At 41.7% G+C, this 17026-nt stretch overlaps 1 protein-coding gene across 2 annotated transcripts; it reads right to left on the minus strand.

Moving 5' to 3' along the window:
• Nucleotides 1-807: 807 nt before the first annotated feature.
• Mrps31 (mitochondrial ribosomal protein S31) lies at nucleotides 808-16731 on the minus strand. 2 transcript variants are annotated; one of them, XM_040733540.1, is made up of 7 exons: nucleotides 16514-16728; nucleotides 14109-14396; nucleotides 10244-10402; nucleotides 8175-8318; nucleotides 4417-4490; nucleotides 2115-2258; nucleotides 808-1110 (listed from the first exon to the last, which is right to left on the minus strand). In XM_040733540.1, the coding sequence occupies exons 1-7, from the start codon at nucleotides 16636-16638 to the stop codon at nucleotides 881-883; spliced, it is 1164 nt and encodes a 387-aa protein (XP_040589474.1). In that variant the 5' UTR covers nucleotides 16639-16728; the 3' UTR covers nucleotides 808-880. The 2 variants fall into 2 exon arrangements, with proteins under 2 accessions (XP_040589474.1, XP_040589475.1); XM_040733541.1 differs by lacking the exon at nucleotides 10244-10402 and having other exon boundaries at nucleotides 16514-16731.
• Between the last annotated feature and the right edge of the window lie 295 nt (nucleotides 16732-17026).

Below are 17026 nucleotides of genomic sequence, written 5' to 3' on the forward strand. Positions count from 1 at the left end.
GATACAGGGAGATAGTTGCACTCACTCACAAATAGAGAGAGGGGTTGAGGAGGAAGACCTGGGGTGGGAGGGAAACATGGTGGCAGGGTGTGGAAGCAGGGGGAGAGGAAGGTGGGGTGGATGGTCAAACACATCATACATATGTACAAAAATGTCAGGTAGCCAATTAAAACGGAAGTGGGGCTTGCTTATCAGGTCCTGAGGCAGTGGGACTGTGCCTTCAGAAGGAACCCCGGGACTCCATTTGCAGCCTATTTGGAGGTGTGACCGATCTCTTCCTCCCACCAGAGCTTTTGCGATTGTAATGAAGCCTTAACCAAGTCTGAATTATGTTGTATTAAAAATGGTGTTTCTTTATAACACTAGCCTGAGTCAGATATTTTGTTATGTAAAAGTGGACTAACTACACAGGATTTTGATATCAACAGCTTTACAGATAACAGTCATAAATCTCAAAGGAGCACGGTCGCCTGATGAAAACCTATGAGACTGTCTCAGATGTTATCGCTAATGATAGTCTTTTGTATATTCAATGTTCTTTCTATACAAAAATGTATTTCAGATTAAAAGTAATTTCACAATCAGGCATTGGTATTGAACACCTTTAATCCCAGTGCTCAGGAGGCAGGGGCAGGCGGATCTCTATGAGTTCAAGGCTTGCTTGGTTTACAGAGTGAGTTCTAGGACAGGCAGGGCTTTTATAAAGAAACCCTGTCTCAAAAAACCAAATGAAACAAACAAAAAAAAGTAATTTCACATCTATATTATTCAAATCAGATACAATAATCAATACTTAATCAACACTGATAACATTAATAAAATTTTTATTTAGCTATAATATACATCTTCAACAGCTTAAGTGAAACTTTTCTTCATGATGTTAAGTGAACTCTACATTATTTTCTTTGAGAACATCCCTTTTTTCATTAAAATAATTTCTAAACCACTCTATATGCTTGATTTTCTGTTTAACACTCAGATATGGGTTTTTGGAAAGGCCACTAGTCACCAGTTCCATAAAGATGCGAATTGGTCCTTGCTTGGGGAAGCCCTCCAGGTACTTATCCAAAAATATATGGTCATGGAATTCTGAACCATCATCATCAAAACCTGAGAAATAAAAGAAGTAACACAATTGTGAATGTAACACCTACAACAGAACATTAACATTAATGATGAATCACTGCATACCTAGAAGCATAAATTGTGGAATTAGACCTAGTTTGACCACCAATTTAACAAATGTAACTGTGAGCATCAGTTTCTCCAGACACAGCATGAGGAGGAAGAGGATGCCCTCCTAGGGTTGTTGTAGAGACTAAACAGAAGCAGTGCCTGAAACACAGAGACCCTTCACCTAGTGAAGAAGCAACAGTTACTCATGGATATTGTTAACATCTGAGGAAACTAGGAAGAAAGTTATATAATGTATAAGTATTTAGAAGTAAAATAAGATGGAATCACAAAACAGATGTTCAAGTAGCCCAAGAGAAGAAAACACAAATGACAAATACAAACATGAAATGTATCCAACAATTCAGGAAACTCATCATTTTGTTTTGTTTTTCATCATGCTCTCATCTAACCAGCCTGTTCTGGAGGCAGGAGTGTCAGGACCAGGCTGGTTAGGAGGCAAGACAGGAGAATTGCTGGAATCCTCTGGGTCAACTGGCCGGACACACAGCAGTAAGCAAGACAGAACGTGTCTCAAAACTCGGTGAAAGGTAAAGACTGGCATCTAAGTGGTCCTCAAACCTCTGTGAGTCCTCTAGCTGAGGATGACCTTGAACTTCTGATCCTCCTATCCCCACCTCCAAAATGTGAGGCTAAACCCAGGTGCTACCATGCCCAGTTTATGGGGTCCAAGGGATGCAACCCAGGATTTCATTCCAACTAGGCAAACACTCTACTGACTGGAATAACTATAATTTTACTCCTCTATTTTTATTATCAAATATCTAGAATTGAATAAAATTCCAACCACCTTTAAAACAACAACTTAAAGTTCCATCGCTAGGTTTCTTCTCAGACACCCATGTTCTGAGACACACATAGGTACCTAAGTACAGACTGAATTGTTGATAATTGTTAGGAGATTGGGAAGTAACACCTACCTGCTTCGTTGTTAACTGGGAACTCCCACAGTTTCCCCTCTTTTGTCCACTGGATCATCTCCTCAAATCCATTCCCCAAAGGCTGTTCATTTACTGTGGCTAGCTGCTTAGCAAATTCTATCTCCCAGAGAGAAGGGGATGCTTCTATGTGATTTAAAAAAATGTGTTTATGTACAGGAAAATGTAAACATCTACTATTATTGCTATATTTTATATTCTTCTCTTATATATTATATCCTGACCACAGTTTCCCCATCCTCTTCTCCCCCAGTCTGTGCACCTCCCCTCTTCCCCAGATTCAACCCCCATTCCATCTCCCCTCAGAAAAGGGAAGGCCTCCCAGGGATATCACTCAAACTGTAAGTGTCCACACAGCTCAGTGGATTAAGGCACTGCCCATGAAGCCTGACTACCCAAGTAGGATTCCTGCCCACCTACATGTTAGAAGGAGCAAACAAACTACTGAAAGCTGTCCCCTGATCTCCACACTCAAACCCATGTTCACATATGTAAACACAGCACAAAATGAATAAAAATGCAATGGAAATTAATTAAGATGTTACCATCAATTCTATAGATACATACTTTCAGACGTTGGTATTCAGAATTAGATTCTAAAAAAAAAGGCTACCAGGAGCTAACATTGTAACAAAAATGAAAAATACAGGGTATAAGAATAAGAGTGGCAGCCAGGCGCTGGTGGTACATGCCTTTAATCCCAGCACTTGGGAGGCAGAGGTAGGCAGATCCCTGTTTTTTTGAGGCCAGTATGGTCTACAAAGCGAGTTCCAGGACAGCCTCCAAAACAATACAGAGAAACCCTGTCTCAAAAGCAAAACAAAACAAAACACACACAAAAGAAAAACAAAAAAGTAAGACAGGCAAACCTCAGCTTTTACTAATACCATGTTAGGATATTACTGCCACCTCTATTAGGAAAAAAGTTAGCATTGGGAATTTGTTTTGGTGTTGATTGGTTTTTCTTTGAGACAGTCACTCTCATCAAGGGACATGTCATTCTCATCAAGGGAAAACAAAAATCTACCAGGAGATTAGTACAATCTCAAATATATACTCACCAAATGCAGAGTAACCAATTTCAGAAAAGAAACACTGTTAGTTAGATCTAAAACCACGGACTGATCCCAACACAGCGATAGTGTGTGAGTTCAGTACTCTCATCAATAGAATGGTCATCCAGAAAAAACTAAACAGAGAAATTCTGGATAGAGTTCAATGACATCATACATCAAACAGGCCAGCAAGAATCTACTGAACATTTCACCCAAATACTAAGGAACACATTCTTCTAAGCAGCTATCTCTTCAAATTAGATGATGTTTGTCCTAGTATGTATCAGGACACAGATCTCAAAAGATATAGAAAACAGAAACCACCATCTTGCATTCTGCCTGACCACATTGGGATAAAGCTGTATAATTGCAGAAATTACATAAACAGATGGAAGTCTAAACAACATGCTACTGAATAATTGGGTCAAGTAAGAAATAAAAACAGAAAGTAAATAATTTCTAGAACTGAATGACGATGAAAATGCACATACAGAAATATGGGATATACTGAATCCAGTCCTAAGAGAAATTTAGAACTAAGTACCTACATAAGAATTTTTGAGGGAGGTCTCAAATTACTAACTTAATGAATCACCTGAAGATATTGGAAAAATAATAACAAAAACAGATGGGAAGAGATAATCAAACTCAGAGCTGAAAGTAATATTTCAGAAACAAAAAAATACAAAGAATCAATGAAATGAATAGTTTTTTTAAAAAAGATTATCAAGAAGCCAAATTAACCAAAATGAAGAGAGTATTTTATATTCTCTCTCTCCTCTCTCTCTCTCTCCCTCCCTCCCTCCCTCCCTCCCTCCCTCCCTCCCTCTCTCTCTCTCTCTGTCTGTCTGTCTGTCTGTCTGTCTGTCTGTCTGTCTGCCTCCTATTTTGGGAAGTAAGCTGCTCAAAAGTAGGAGCCCCAGATTAGTTATCTTTATGTGCCAGCAGAGTGGGTGAATAATACTTCCTAACCAAAAGCAGCAGCCAACCATTCCTGGCTCTGGATTATTTCTCTGGTGGTACTGATCTCTCCAGATCCCATGAGTTGCATTAAGGGGGAAGCATGACTCAAATGAGCAGTATCAACTCTTTTACTCATAGGCAAGACCTAGGTCAATGGCCAGAAGAAATATACAAATGCAAATACACACCGTTACAATGAAAACACCAAAGCCATCTTTGAAAAAGAGAATGCTTCTCCACCCAGAGAAGTCTTGTTCTTAACAAACCTGCTTCCGGGGCTTCATCAGCAAACGTCTTAACGTCAAAAATGCCAAGTCTTTTCCCCTTGAATAAACCTTTCCTAAGATAAAAACATGTAAAAAAAAAAAAAAACACACCTTAGTAAGATACATTTATAAAATGTCCACAAAAGCAGCTTAAGGAAAAAATGTTCATGAAACAATCTATGTAGTGAGTGACGATAATCACATTGACCCTCATCAGATATTTTAGCTAAATTGCCATGATTTTCAGGCTCGTAAGTATACAAAGAACATATGCCCTAAGATTGTTGCTTTATAATACAACAAACCAGCTAAGTTTAATTTTCAAAAAACTCAGCTGAAAGTTCTAGAAACGTTAGTAGTGTGGAAATCTATAAAAATCTGCAAAAATAGAAGTTGGTAAATTAAACATTTGTTTTTGAGGATAGAAAACAGTGGGAAGTTTAATTATAAATTATAGTGATAGAAGAAGGCACAGATAAAGCATGCCATTGTATTCTGTTGGAGAAGTCCTGTGTATATGTCAATAAATTACTGCTGGCCAATAGGAATCTAGATAGGTGGGGCTAGGAGTCCAGGAGGATTCTGGGAAGGAGAAACACAGGAGAGTTCGAGATGTAACATCATGGGGTAGGAGCCTGGAATTATTCTCCGGTAAGAGACATACTTAGATTAACAATTATGGGGTAATTACTTAAGTCAGAGCTAGCCAGTAAGAAACAAGCAAGGCCAACAGCTTCATAATTCATATAGCCTCCTGTGTGTTTATTTGGGACTGATATGGCTCTAGAACCAGGCTGGCGGGAAAGCGGCTCTGGAACCAGGCTGGCGGGAAGGCTTCTCTCAAGGAAAAAGCTTCTCTTAACAGTATTCCATTGATACCTCTTTAAAAAACATGCCATGTTGAAATGAATGTCAGAGAGTTAATATGCAACTTCTTCTGGTATACTTTAATTAAATATATTTGTCAACTTGGCACAAGCTATAATCACCTGGAAGAAAGTCTCAGTGAGAAGATTGCCTACATCAAGCTGGGCTGAACCTGTCAGTGGAGGATTGCCTTAGTTGACTTGGTGGCATCACGCCGACACCGTTGGCAGAAGAAGGTCCTGGGCTTTGGGCTTTGTAAGTAAAGAGAGGGTCTGAGCATGAGCACAAGTCCCTGTCATTAAGGGCCGTAGGCAAGAATCTTGGGGTAAAATAAACCCCTTTCCAAACTGCTTTTTGTCAGGGTATTTTATCATAGCACCAGAAACAGAACAAGGACGAACTACTTTATCCATCAAAATAACTCTGATATTTCTTTTCTCAATCAAATTACTAAAGCCAAAAAGTTGCAAATTAAAATAAAAGAAGCTTCATTTGTGTAAAAGGTTTGCTCCATTAGGTCCCCTGTGACTGCAAGCACTGGCCATCCAGGTCTGAGGTTCTAAATGCCAGCAATCCTAGCATTCAGGAGGCAAAGGCAGAAGGAGCTGAACTCCAAGTTCCCCTGGCTATCTGGCTTACACAGTAAGACATGACCCTATCAAACAACAACAAGAAACAGGCCTTTCAGTCCAGAAGTGTCCTCGGTGCCTCAAGTTCTTTTCCCTCCTAAACATTACTCATCACAGAGCATCAGGATAATAGACTCAAGCATCATTTCATAAAGGTAGATTATATTGTCTGTAGAAATGTAAGAACAAAGGGCTGGAGTTGTGTGTGTGTGTGTGTGTGTGTGTGTGTGTGTGTGTGTGTGTGTATGTGTGTACTTGCTGAGTATCTACTACACTTGCATAGCTGACTCCAGTTCTCTAAGCAGGGTAGTGTACTGGTTAGAACAACTGCTATCTTCATTGACTTAGACTCACTTAGAAGGCACACATTTGGGCAGTTTGTGAAGGCAGTTTCAGATAGGTTTGAACGAGGGAAGACCATTAATTTTTGGCCTTAAAGAAAAGAATTCAAGTTTTATGTAACTATACAACTTCCAATTGCAAAGTAACCATGTAAAGTATGGCTTAGTGTCTTAACAGTTTCAAATTAGCAAATTGAAACAACTACAAATAATTTACCACTTTAAGGTAATACGGGGACTTTTGTTATGATCTTTAAAATCTATACATATGTATATGCATTTTGCATTTTCTTAGGGTCTCACCATGTAGACCAGGCTGGTCTCAGTCTTAAGAGCTTCTTGTTCCCCCTCCCAAGTGCTAGGATTATAGGTATGTACCACCATGGTTTTGTTATTTTGGGGGCACTCTGACTCGATCCCAGGCTGAACTGGAACTCACTATGAAATCCAGAATGGCCTGAAACTCACCGTGCTCCTCCTGCCTCAGCCTCCCCTGTGTCGGACTACAGGTGTAAGCCACCATGCCTGGCTATTTACTGATGAGTTATTGCTCTAAGGTATGAAGAAAGGGAATCATAACTATACATATAAATATTCAGTGTTAGAAACATTCAGCATGAAAGATAATGCATCTTGTAAATGCATTTGTTCAAAAATGGGCCAGCACCCCTTATCTAAAGTCATTCTGGTTCATGGTATAGATAAATGTAACACTATTAAACCCAGGAAATTCTTCTCCAGGGAAAAGCACAGTGATTTCCAGTTCAGCCTGAGCATACCTTTATACCCAATACTGCAAATTGCTCTTGTTGTGTGCACAAGCACAGGGGTCCTTGGACTCACAAACAAGCACTAAAGAACAAGGAATATCAGTCAAACAGGCGTGTCTCCCCCATGGAGGAGATTAAAATCAAATACCTGCACTCCATCAGAAAGCTGAGAGTGGATTTTGTTAATGACCTGGTGACCTTTCTGTTGTCTGTGGAGGCAGACCTCACCCAAATTCCCCAGAATGGTTATTCCAGACTCTTCTCTCCCTGGACCATTACCCATCCTTAGGGGAGATGTCACAGGTACTTTATGGCCTGCTGACCTCTATGCTATGGGTCAGAGCCCACACTAGGTCTTCCAGCTACAGAAGGCACCCTCATGGTCACATGAACTTTGTAAAACAGTCTCTATGTAGCCACATCTTAAGCTTTATTGTGTACCTGGAATTGACTGGCTGAACTGACTGTTGCCTGGAAACTTTTTCCCAAACTGTATGTACAAGTTTTAAATATAGACAAGGAACTACCTGGGATTAGACTCCTTGAAGTTGCCATCTCTTTGAGAATCACTGCCTGCAATGACACCTGCAGCCACCCTCCACATGAACTAATATGCTCATATATAGGATACCTCTTTAGCTGATGAGTTTCAGTTGGGATGTCAGAGAGGATACATATGTTGGCTAGTCTTATGTCAATGACCCAAGCTAGAGTCATTTTGGAAGAAAAGCCTTAATTGAGAAAATACCCAAACTAGACTGGCCTGTGGGCAAACCTGTGGTACATTTTTTAAATTGATGGCTGAGCAAGTGGTCCTGGGTTGTAAAACACAGCAAGCTGACTAAGGCAGGGTGGCAGAGCCAGTAAACAGTGTTCTTCTATGGCCTTCGCTTTAGTCTTTTCCTCTAAGTGTCTGCCCTGAGATCTTCCCCTGACTCTTCTGATTCTGTTCTCTGGAAGTGTGAGATGAAATAAACCCTTTCCTGCCCAAGTTGCTGTTGGTCATGGTGTTTTATCACTTCAGTATAAACCCTAACTAGGTATCCACAATGATCACCAATCTAACAGTAATAATATGCAGAATCAATCAAGACTACAGTCAGAGTAAAAACTACACAAATGAAATCCAGTAGACTACAAAGCTTGAATACCTTTGTTTGAAATCAGTTGGCTTCTCCAGGTTAAGAGAAGAATTGTCCATTTCTTCATCAAACTGAATCTGGTGCTGTGGTCTCGTGCTAACTCTTGCAGAAGTGGATCTGGCAATTTTCATATCTGATATTATGTGACGGAAACTGAAATTAAAAAGTCAAGTGCATTAGGAATCTTAGCTAAACTGGAGGAGCAAACTTTTCTTAAGAGGAGATATATGATTGAATCCTTATTCCACTTTTTTTTGTTTTGTTTTTCAAGACAGGGATTCTCTGTATATTTCTGGAGACTGTCCTGAACTCGCTCTGTAGACCAGGTTTTTCTCGAACTCCTTGCCTATGCTTCTCAAGTGCTGGTATTAAAGGTGTGTGGCACCATTGCCTGGCTCCTTATTCCACTTTTATGCCCCAATGAAAGTATAAAGATTTATGAGGAAATAAAGTCACATACTTATATGACATATATACATTAAGATGCATGTCTCTAGTTGTTAAAATATACTCCTAAATTTTTATTTGGAAGATGAAAATATCAGTTACAAAAATTATTAATAACCAGAGGAACAGATAGGAAAATATAAACAAGCATACTTGTACCTATCACCTACATTGACAGTTTCAGTAAAATTGAAGACAAGCTATATTTGCTGTCTTACATATATAGGATTGCTGTGACAATGGGGATGTTTACTCTTTGATCCTCTAGAGACAAATGCCCCCCATGAGCTCACTGAGCACAGATTCATATCAACCCCCAAAGGGGAGCAGTGCCACCATCTATGACCTCAGGCAGTAGGTAGTAAAATTCCATATAAATTGCGAGACAAAAAGGATATATTGGCCAGGCGGTTGTGGCCCATGCCTTTAATCCCAGCACTCGGGAGGCAGAGGCAAGCGGATCTCTGTGAGTTCGAGGCCGGGCTGGACTGACAACCTCCAAAACAATACAGAGAAACCTTGTCTCGTAAAACCAAAAAAAAAAAAAAAAAAGGATATATTGATTGGACTAAAGAAGTGTTCAGCAGTTAAGAGTACTTGCTGCTCTTAAAGAAGACCTAGGGGTGGAGAGATGGCTCAGTGGTTAAGGGCACAGGCTGTTCTTCCAGAGGTTCCCAGTTCAATTCTTACCACCTCAAGGTGGCTCACAGCCATCTATGATAGGATCAGGCGCCCTCTTCTGGCCCACAGGTGTATATGCAGACACTCATACACTAAATAATAAATAAATCTTTAAAAAACAGAAAACCAGGGCTCTTTGGTTCGCAGCATCCACATGGCAGCTCAAACCTTCTACAACTCCAGTTACAGGGGCCAAAACCTTCTTCTGACTCTGCCGGTTCCTACACGCACACGGTGCAGACACATACACTTAGAAACACACACATAAAACAGGGTTTTTGTTTGTTTGGTTGGTTTTGGTTTTTCAAGAGAGGGCTTCTCTGTAGCTTTGGAGGCTGTCCTGCAACTAGCTCTGTAGACCAGGCTGACCTCAAACTCACAGAGATCCACCTGCCTCTGCCTCCTGAATGCTGGGATTAAAGATGTGTGTGCCACCACCGTCCAGTATAAAATAGTCTTTAAAAGGAAAAGCATATGTTGAAAGGCCCAGCTGAAACATAAGGAACAGGAGAGGGAACGTGTCTGACATCACACTGTTTCATTGAGAAAAACTGACTTTCTCAGAGAAAGCTATCTTACTCAGTTACTCATTTTGTTTTTCTTTTTAAATACCATTACTAATTTTACCTTTTCTGTTTCATGGGCAAAAAAATTTTATAACTTCCTAAAAGAAAAGTTTATCTATTCTCTTCACACAAACAGGAATTGTAGAAATGGCTCAGCAGTGAAAAGCAGCACTCTTGTGAAGTGAATGCTTAAATTTTACTGTTATGTGTGGTGGGTATGTATGTAGACACTGCAGATACAAGGCCATCAGGAGGGGCAGTGAGCACCTTTACCTACTGAGTCACCTCGCTGGACCTTGAGATGATTTTAGATGTAAGACAGCTGTGTGCATTCACCAGTCACTGTGAGACCTAGGAGTTACTGACATGGATCTGACCACTGACCTAATCCTGCTCTTCTCTCTGTCTTTCTGAGCCCTGGTCTCTTCTTCGTGTTGCTGAAGCTGCCTGAGCAGCTCGGACTTGGTTGTCTGCTTGTCAGACGGTAGAGAATCTGCAACAGCAGAGGCAGCTGCTACCAACTCAGGACTCAGGAACTCATTTCTAAAAAAAAAATGAAACAAGGAAGAAAACCAGAATTAGTACATCTCTAGGTTTTTTTGTTTCATTTTCTTTTTGTTTTTTCCAAACAGGGTTTCTCTGTGTAGCCCTGGCTGTTCTGGAACTCACTGTGTAGACCAGGCTGGCCTGGAACTCACAGAGACCCGCCTAAGTCACCCCTGCCCTGCTCAGGGTATACCTTCAACAAACACAAGCCTTAGCTGTCAATCAACAGCTCTCCATGGCATTTCCTAGTTGAAAGATAATATTTGAAAAAAGTGATCAATGTTGTAACATCTATCTGCCCTCCCCCCTCTTTTTTTTTTGGTTTTTCAAAACAGGGTTTCACTGTGGCATTGGAGGCTGTCCTGAAACTAGCCCTTGTACTCTTGTAGACCATGCTCGCCTCAAACTCACAGAGTTCTGCCTGCCTCTGCCTCCAAAGTGCTGGTATTAAAGGTGTGCACAACCACTGCCTGGGCTATCTAGCCTTTTTATTAGATGTGTTATAAAGAAATCAGTCCAAAACACATGAACATGCTTTGATTAAAAGTATGTTTGGTCATAAAAAATGTTTATTTTATGAGAGTGTGTTTTAGGGTAATCTATAACGCAGCCATGGTAGCCATATTAGTGAGCTTTGATATATGACAAGGAGGGAAGAGGGAAGGAAAGCTGATCTTGTATGGAGTAATTATTGCAGTACATCGTGAGGCAATACTGTTACTACTCAAATTTGCAGACACTGGATCCTAAGAGAGAGAGAGTGGGGAGGGAGAGAGACCTGGTTAGGTGCAGGCCTGTAATCCCAGCTACTCAGGAGGCTGAGACAGGAGGACCACAAGTGCTTACTGTGTTTGGGGTGCAGAGTGCATTGAAGGCTACCTGGGTAACTTAGTAAGACTCTCTTTCAAAATTAACAGTAAGAAAGTAGGGCTGGAGGGATGGCTCAGCAGTTAAGAGTACTGGCTGCTCTTCCATAGTATCCCCAGGTTCAATTCCCAGCACCCACATGACAACTCAAGACTGTATTCCAGTTCCAGGGGATCCCACACCCTCACAGACATACATGCAGGCAAAACACCAATGCACATTAAAAATAAATAAATAAATTTTTGGCTGGGCGTTGGTGGCACACACCTTTAGTCCCAGCACTCTGAAGGCAGAGGCAAGCAGATCTCTGTGAACTCAAGACCAGCCTGGTCTACAGAGCGAGTTCTAGGAGAACCTCCAAAGCAATATAGAGAAACCCTGTCTCAAAAAAACCAAAAAAAAGAAAGAAAGTAAGTGGGTGACTGGGGGTGCGTCTGGTCCCTGAGTGGTTAAATAAAAACTATTACAAGAAACTTTTCTTCACTGAAAACAAATACATTCCATTCACCAATCTTGCCCACAGCATCTTCTTGGACCAACATCAGAAGGTTATCTTTCATATCTCTTATATATCATTTATATATACCACATCACTGCTGCGTAGTCCAACATTTCTAATTCCATTTCCTTACAACAGAACAGTGGTCAAGTATGGTGCACATGAAAGCCCCCAAAATTATCAAAATAAAAATAATTATAATTTATTACTTTTTAAATGTAGAAAAGCAAAGACCAGGGAGATGGCTCATCAGGTAGCCTGATGACCTGAACCCATCAAAACTGGCCAAATCTTTATACATAGCACAGAAGCAGAAATAAGGAAGACTCTACCTCAGAAACACTATGGAAGGAAAGAACTAGCTCCAAAACCAATTTTCCCCTGACTCTCACATTCTTGGGAAGGTCATGCACTCCTGCAGCTTTACACACACACACACAATAAAATTTTAAAAAATTTAAATTAAGTAGAAAAGTAGAGTAAAACCTTCAAAGAATTTATTTGGCAATCTATACTTTCAATCTTGTCTTATTCTTTCTGTAGGAGTATCTCCAAAACAATATGCTATCATCAGTCTCTTGGTTGCCCACCAGAACTTGATGGTTAGCCCCTTCTGCTGCACAACTGGTCACAGGACATGAGAAATCAAGTTGTACTGACCAAAGGCCTTCGTCCCTAGTGACTAGCATTCATAGTGCTAGAAGGTGCTATGTAGGCTGCTCAGGGGAGATAATCAGCTGTCTTATCCATCTGTGAATCTGTAGCTGCAATAATAACCTGTGTGGTCCAACAGTGAAGTACCATCTGCTTTCTGATTGGCTAATGGCCTGATCCATTGGAGAAAACTCATGTCTGCTCCTGTATATCTGGCCAAGGACCCACAGCTGGGAAGCTCATATGCCCTAAGTATTTTACTCAATGGACATAGCATCAAGTTGCCCTCTAAATTTGTATCTTTATACCACAGATTAGTGCAGCTGTCAGACCTCATCCTAGAGACTTCTTTATGAGGGGGAAGGAAGTTAACATAGAAGCACCTAGTTGAAATGCAGAGAAAGAGCATCTATGGACGGAGCAGCCACAAACTGGGCATCTCTGTCACCTCCCTACACTAATAAAGTTGTAGCCACTGAAGAGTGGGTGAAAAGGTCATGAAGAACAGAGGTTGCCAAGGAGTGGAGCGACAACAGCATCTTCTGTGGGAGACAGAGTGACTGCACTCATCAACTCATGGCAACGGCAGGTGCTGCATAAAATCAAGGTGGCCAACATTCTAAGAGGGAGAGGCTCATGAGCCTTCCCTCCAAGTGAGAAAGTACTAACATCTGATGGCTGCCGGAGGAGGCAAAATCAGTTTTCATAAGGGTGTCTCTCTTGATACACTGATCAAACTCCAGTGGACTGCCTGACACCCATGAGTATATGGGCTCAAAAATTGGACTCAAATGGTTATTTTAAAATAGATAGAGAGGAGACAGGTGGTGGTGGCAAATGCCTTGAATCCTAGCACTAGGGAGGCAGAGACAGATGGATCTCTGTCAGTTGGAGGCTAGCCTAGTCTACAGAGTGAGATCCAGGACAGCTCCCAAAGCTAGAGAAGCACAGTCTCAAAGAGAGAGAGACAGAGAAAGTGACAGAGAGACAGAGAGAGAGAGACAGAGAAAGAAAGAGGATATGGATTTAAGAGGGGATGGGCAGATAAGGATGGACCTAGGAGTTAGGGAGAAAACTGGGAGACAAATACATTGTATGCATATATGAAATTCTCCAAGAATCAATAAAAGTATCACACTAAAACTATCTTACTGAACCTTTCAAAGGGTTTGTCTCATTTTGATGATTTAAGTTATTTATACTGCACATTTATAATAACTTTAAGCACATCTAGTTATTTTTTTTAAGCCACTCTTACTTGTTGCTGTTTTTGAGACAATGTTTCCCAATGTAGCCCAAGCTGGTCTAACACATCCTGCAGTCTACATGGTCCAACCCCAATGCTGGGAGTACAAATGTGTGCTTTGCCAAAATGTAACCCAAGATAAGTACATAGAGGTGTATGTGTATTTTTTTTTCTGAGATAAAGTCTTATGTAACCAAGGCTGGCCTTAAATTCACAATACTCTGCTTCTTGCTCCCAAATGCTGGCCACAAATATCTGCTTGTACCTTAAATTAAATACACACACACACCTAAAGCAACTATTAGAGACCCTGTACTTCTGCTGCTTCGTTATTTCAATGTCTTGATTACTATAATGTAATAGATTGCTTACTATAAGAAAAGGCTTATTGGAACACCATAGACAGTGTCCAAGAACATCCAATTGGGATCACTCACCTCTTCTCAGGAGGGTTTTCTGGAGCTCTGTGATGCCTGCTAACTACAGCCTGAAGACTGGCAGAAGGCCTCTTGCCACGAGGTTTTGTTGTTTGCACATTTACTGTGCTCAGTTCAACTTTCATGTCCTTAAGAATGTCTAGCAGATCTTTTTTTGAAGTCTCCTCTCCTTTGCCTTGACTCTCTGCTGCCTTCTTGGAAATTTCAATGGCTGGAACAGACTGGCTGTCTTTTTTGCTATAGATCAAGCTGCCAGTGCCAAAATGTCTTTGGATATTATTTTCTGTCCTGGAATGACATATTAAAAAATAAAAATATATATAATGCAAAAATAATAACTAAAAAAACTTGCTTTAACATTGAAAAAAATTCCACTTAAGCCCTTTTCCATTTTCTTTTGCTTTCTATTAATATTAATAACCATAATGGAAGCAATTCAATATATACCCTGGGCCTCGATTGTACAACAACACTGTGTACAATTTTCACAGCCACATCAATCCAAAGGTCAGCGTTATCCTCCCTCCACAGGGAAGGAAACTGAAAACCACAGAAGGAACCACGGGGGCTGTATTAATTACTCGCCTGTGGCTAAGATAAAGCGCTATGACTAAAAGCAATGAATGGGAAAAGGAGCTTATTTGGCCTTATGATTCCAGAGGGAAAACAGCCTGTCAGATGAAGCGTGGCAGAAAGAGGTGGGGCATGCCAGCAGGTGCATCCCCAACTGCAAAGCAGAGAGAGCAAACTAGAAGTGGCACAGGGCTTTTAATCTCTCAAAAGTGATGTGCCGACTCCAGCAAAGCCGCACCTCCATGGCCTCCCCCAACACTGCAGCCAACTGGGGACCAAGTTTCACCTATCTGAGCCTGATTCCAAACTACTATATTCCACTCCCTAGCCCCTACAGGCTCCTGGCCACATCATAATGCAAAATGTATTAGTCCAATTTTAAAAGTACCTATAGTCTTTCACTGTCGAAAAGTCCAGTCTCTTTTGAGATTCAAGATAATCTCTTAATTGTAACTTCCTGCTAAAATCAAGAAGCAGATTACACACTTCCTACATATAATGGCACAGAAAACACATTATTATTTCAAAAGGGAGGAATGGGGCACAGCAAGGAAATACTGGACCAAAGCAAGACTGGAATCCAGCAGGGTAAATACCAAATCCCATAGCTCCATGTCTGATGTCAAAAGATGCGGATGGTTGCTGGGCGTGACGCACACCTTTATTCCCAGCACTCGGGAGGCTGAGGCAGGAGGATCTCTGTGAGTTCAAGATCAGCCTGGTCTACGGAGCTAGTTCCAGGACAACTATGGCTATTACACAGAGAAACCCTGTCTCAAAAAAAAAAAAAAAAAACAAATAATAAAAATAAATAAATAAAACTATGGTCCTAATCTCTCATCTGAACTTATTTTCTCTGAGAATATCTCACAAGCTCCCCCTAATTTGCAAGGGTGTGGGGTGATGTGAGTAGATCATTTGTCTAGCAAGCAAGAAATCCTGAAACTCAACCCCCAGCATCAAATCAAAGACCGGTATAGTTCCCTTCAGACACTGATTTCACATTCTTCACAACGTAGGCTCCTACAATAAAAGTTGGCTCTGCGTTTTTAGAATGAAGACAGACATATCAAACAACTTTCTCCTTCTTCTGTCAATTCTCTAGGACAGTCAGCTGACATACTTGGTCTCTTTGGCCACTGCATTACGTCATCACAAGTCACATCCTATTAACTCTACTTTGTGCAAGTCTCTTCCTCCACGGAGTTGATCCTTTCTATCTGGACGGTTCCATCTAGAGGAACGATCAGCTTGCTTCGGCACTGTATTAAATCCAACAGGGGTGCCAGGATACCACAAACCTCTTACAACTTCCAGGTGTCCCTATTTGGTCTCCGACAGTTGTGTGTTGAGAGAAATGAGGCACTTACCTATGCCACCGCCACTATACTTGAATTACCTCTTTGGTGGAACTATACTACTGTCCAGAATGGAAGGACTGTCTTACTCAGAGCCCAGTAACTGACACATCGTAGGCACTTTAAATACTGCAGCAAGGAATAAAGGGGGGAGGCGTTAATGAGGCCATCAAGAAGCCTTGGGAAGCACAGAATGACAGAAAACGACCTCTCTCTTGGAGTCCAGGACAAATCAAGGCGAGGGGCAGGCGTGCGGCACAAAGTCCCCAGCACAGGAGACAAGGCAGGCTGTCACGGCTGTCTGCCACACCCACCGTGACAGTGGGCAAGCTGCCGCCTCTTTCTAGGATTCCTCTTTACCCACATTTAAAGTGGCCGCTTCTAAGAGTCTCCGTGTCAACCCCAGGCTGCTGGAGAAACGAGGACCGCATGTAGGGCTCCAAGGAGACCCGGAAGACCCCGGGAACGCTTTACCTGCCAGTTCCGGACCGGGCCGCGGGTAGCACACACACAGCCACCGGGACATCCCAGTTTCCAGAGGACAAAGGAAGGCCCGAGAAGGGGCGAGGACGCATAAACGCCGGGATTCTTTGGAGCATCGCGTAAAACTAAAACTCAAGCAACAGCAAACCGGAAGCACAGACTCCAGCAAGCAAACAACCGAACTTGTGCATCCCTCCGCCAAAAACCCCCGAGATGGTTTCCGCCTGCTCGCTTCCGTGCTTTTAGGATTCCGGCAGGCAACAGAGGGAGGCCTGGAATTATGTTCCGGCGTCTTTGTCTGCCTGGATCCAGCTGTTTCCCTCTCTGTCGGAGTGGAGTCCACATCTAGGTTTCCTAAGGTCACACACAGATCGGAGAGAGGGAATGGGATGATCAATTAAAGAAAAAACCGATTGGGGCAATAGAGAACGACCGTACTGCCTGTCCCGCCCTCCCATGTGTGATAGGGCCAGTCCACAGGGCTTGGTTTAGAAAGAAATTCCT

The sequence above is a fragment of the Mesocricetus auratus genome, unplaced genomic scaffold (genome assembly GCF_017639785.1).
Source record: "Mesocricetus auratus isolate SY011 unplaced genomic scaffold, BCM_Maur_2.0 Super-Scaffold_100031, whole genome shotgun sequence".
Classification (NCBI taxonomy): Eukaryota; Metazoa; Chordata; class Mammalia; order Rodentia; family Cricetidae; genus Mesocricetus; species Mesocricetus auratus.

Excerpts from the sequence above, each read along its gene's own strand:
- Mrps31 (XM_040733540.1), bottom strand. The coding sequence starts at position 16,638 with ATGCTCCAAAGAATCCCGGCGTTTATGCGTCCTCGCCCCTTCTCGGGC. Across the intron at positions 8,319-10,243 it reads AGAGAGAAGAGCAGGATTAG|TTTCCGTCACATAATATCAG; the intron begins GTCAGTGGTCAG and ends TTTTAATTTCAG. Across the intron at positions 2,259-4,416 it reads TGATGAAGCCCCGGAAGCAG|AAGCATCCCCTTCTCTCTGG; the intron begins GTTTGTTAAGAA and ends TAAATCACATAG.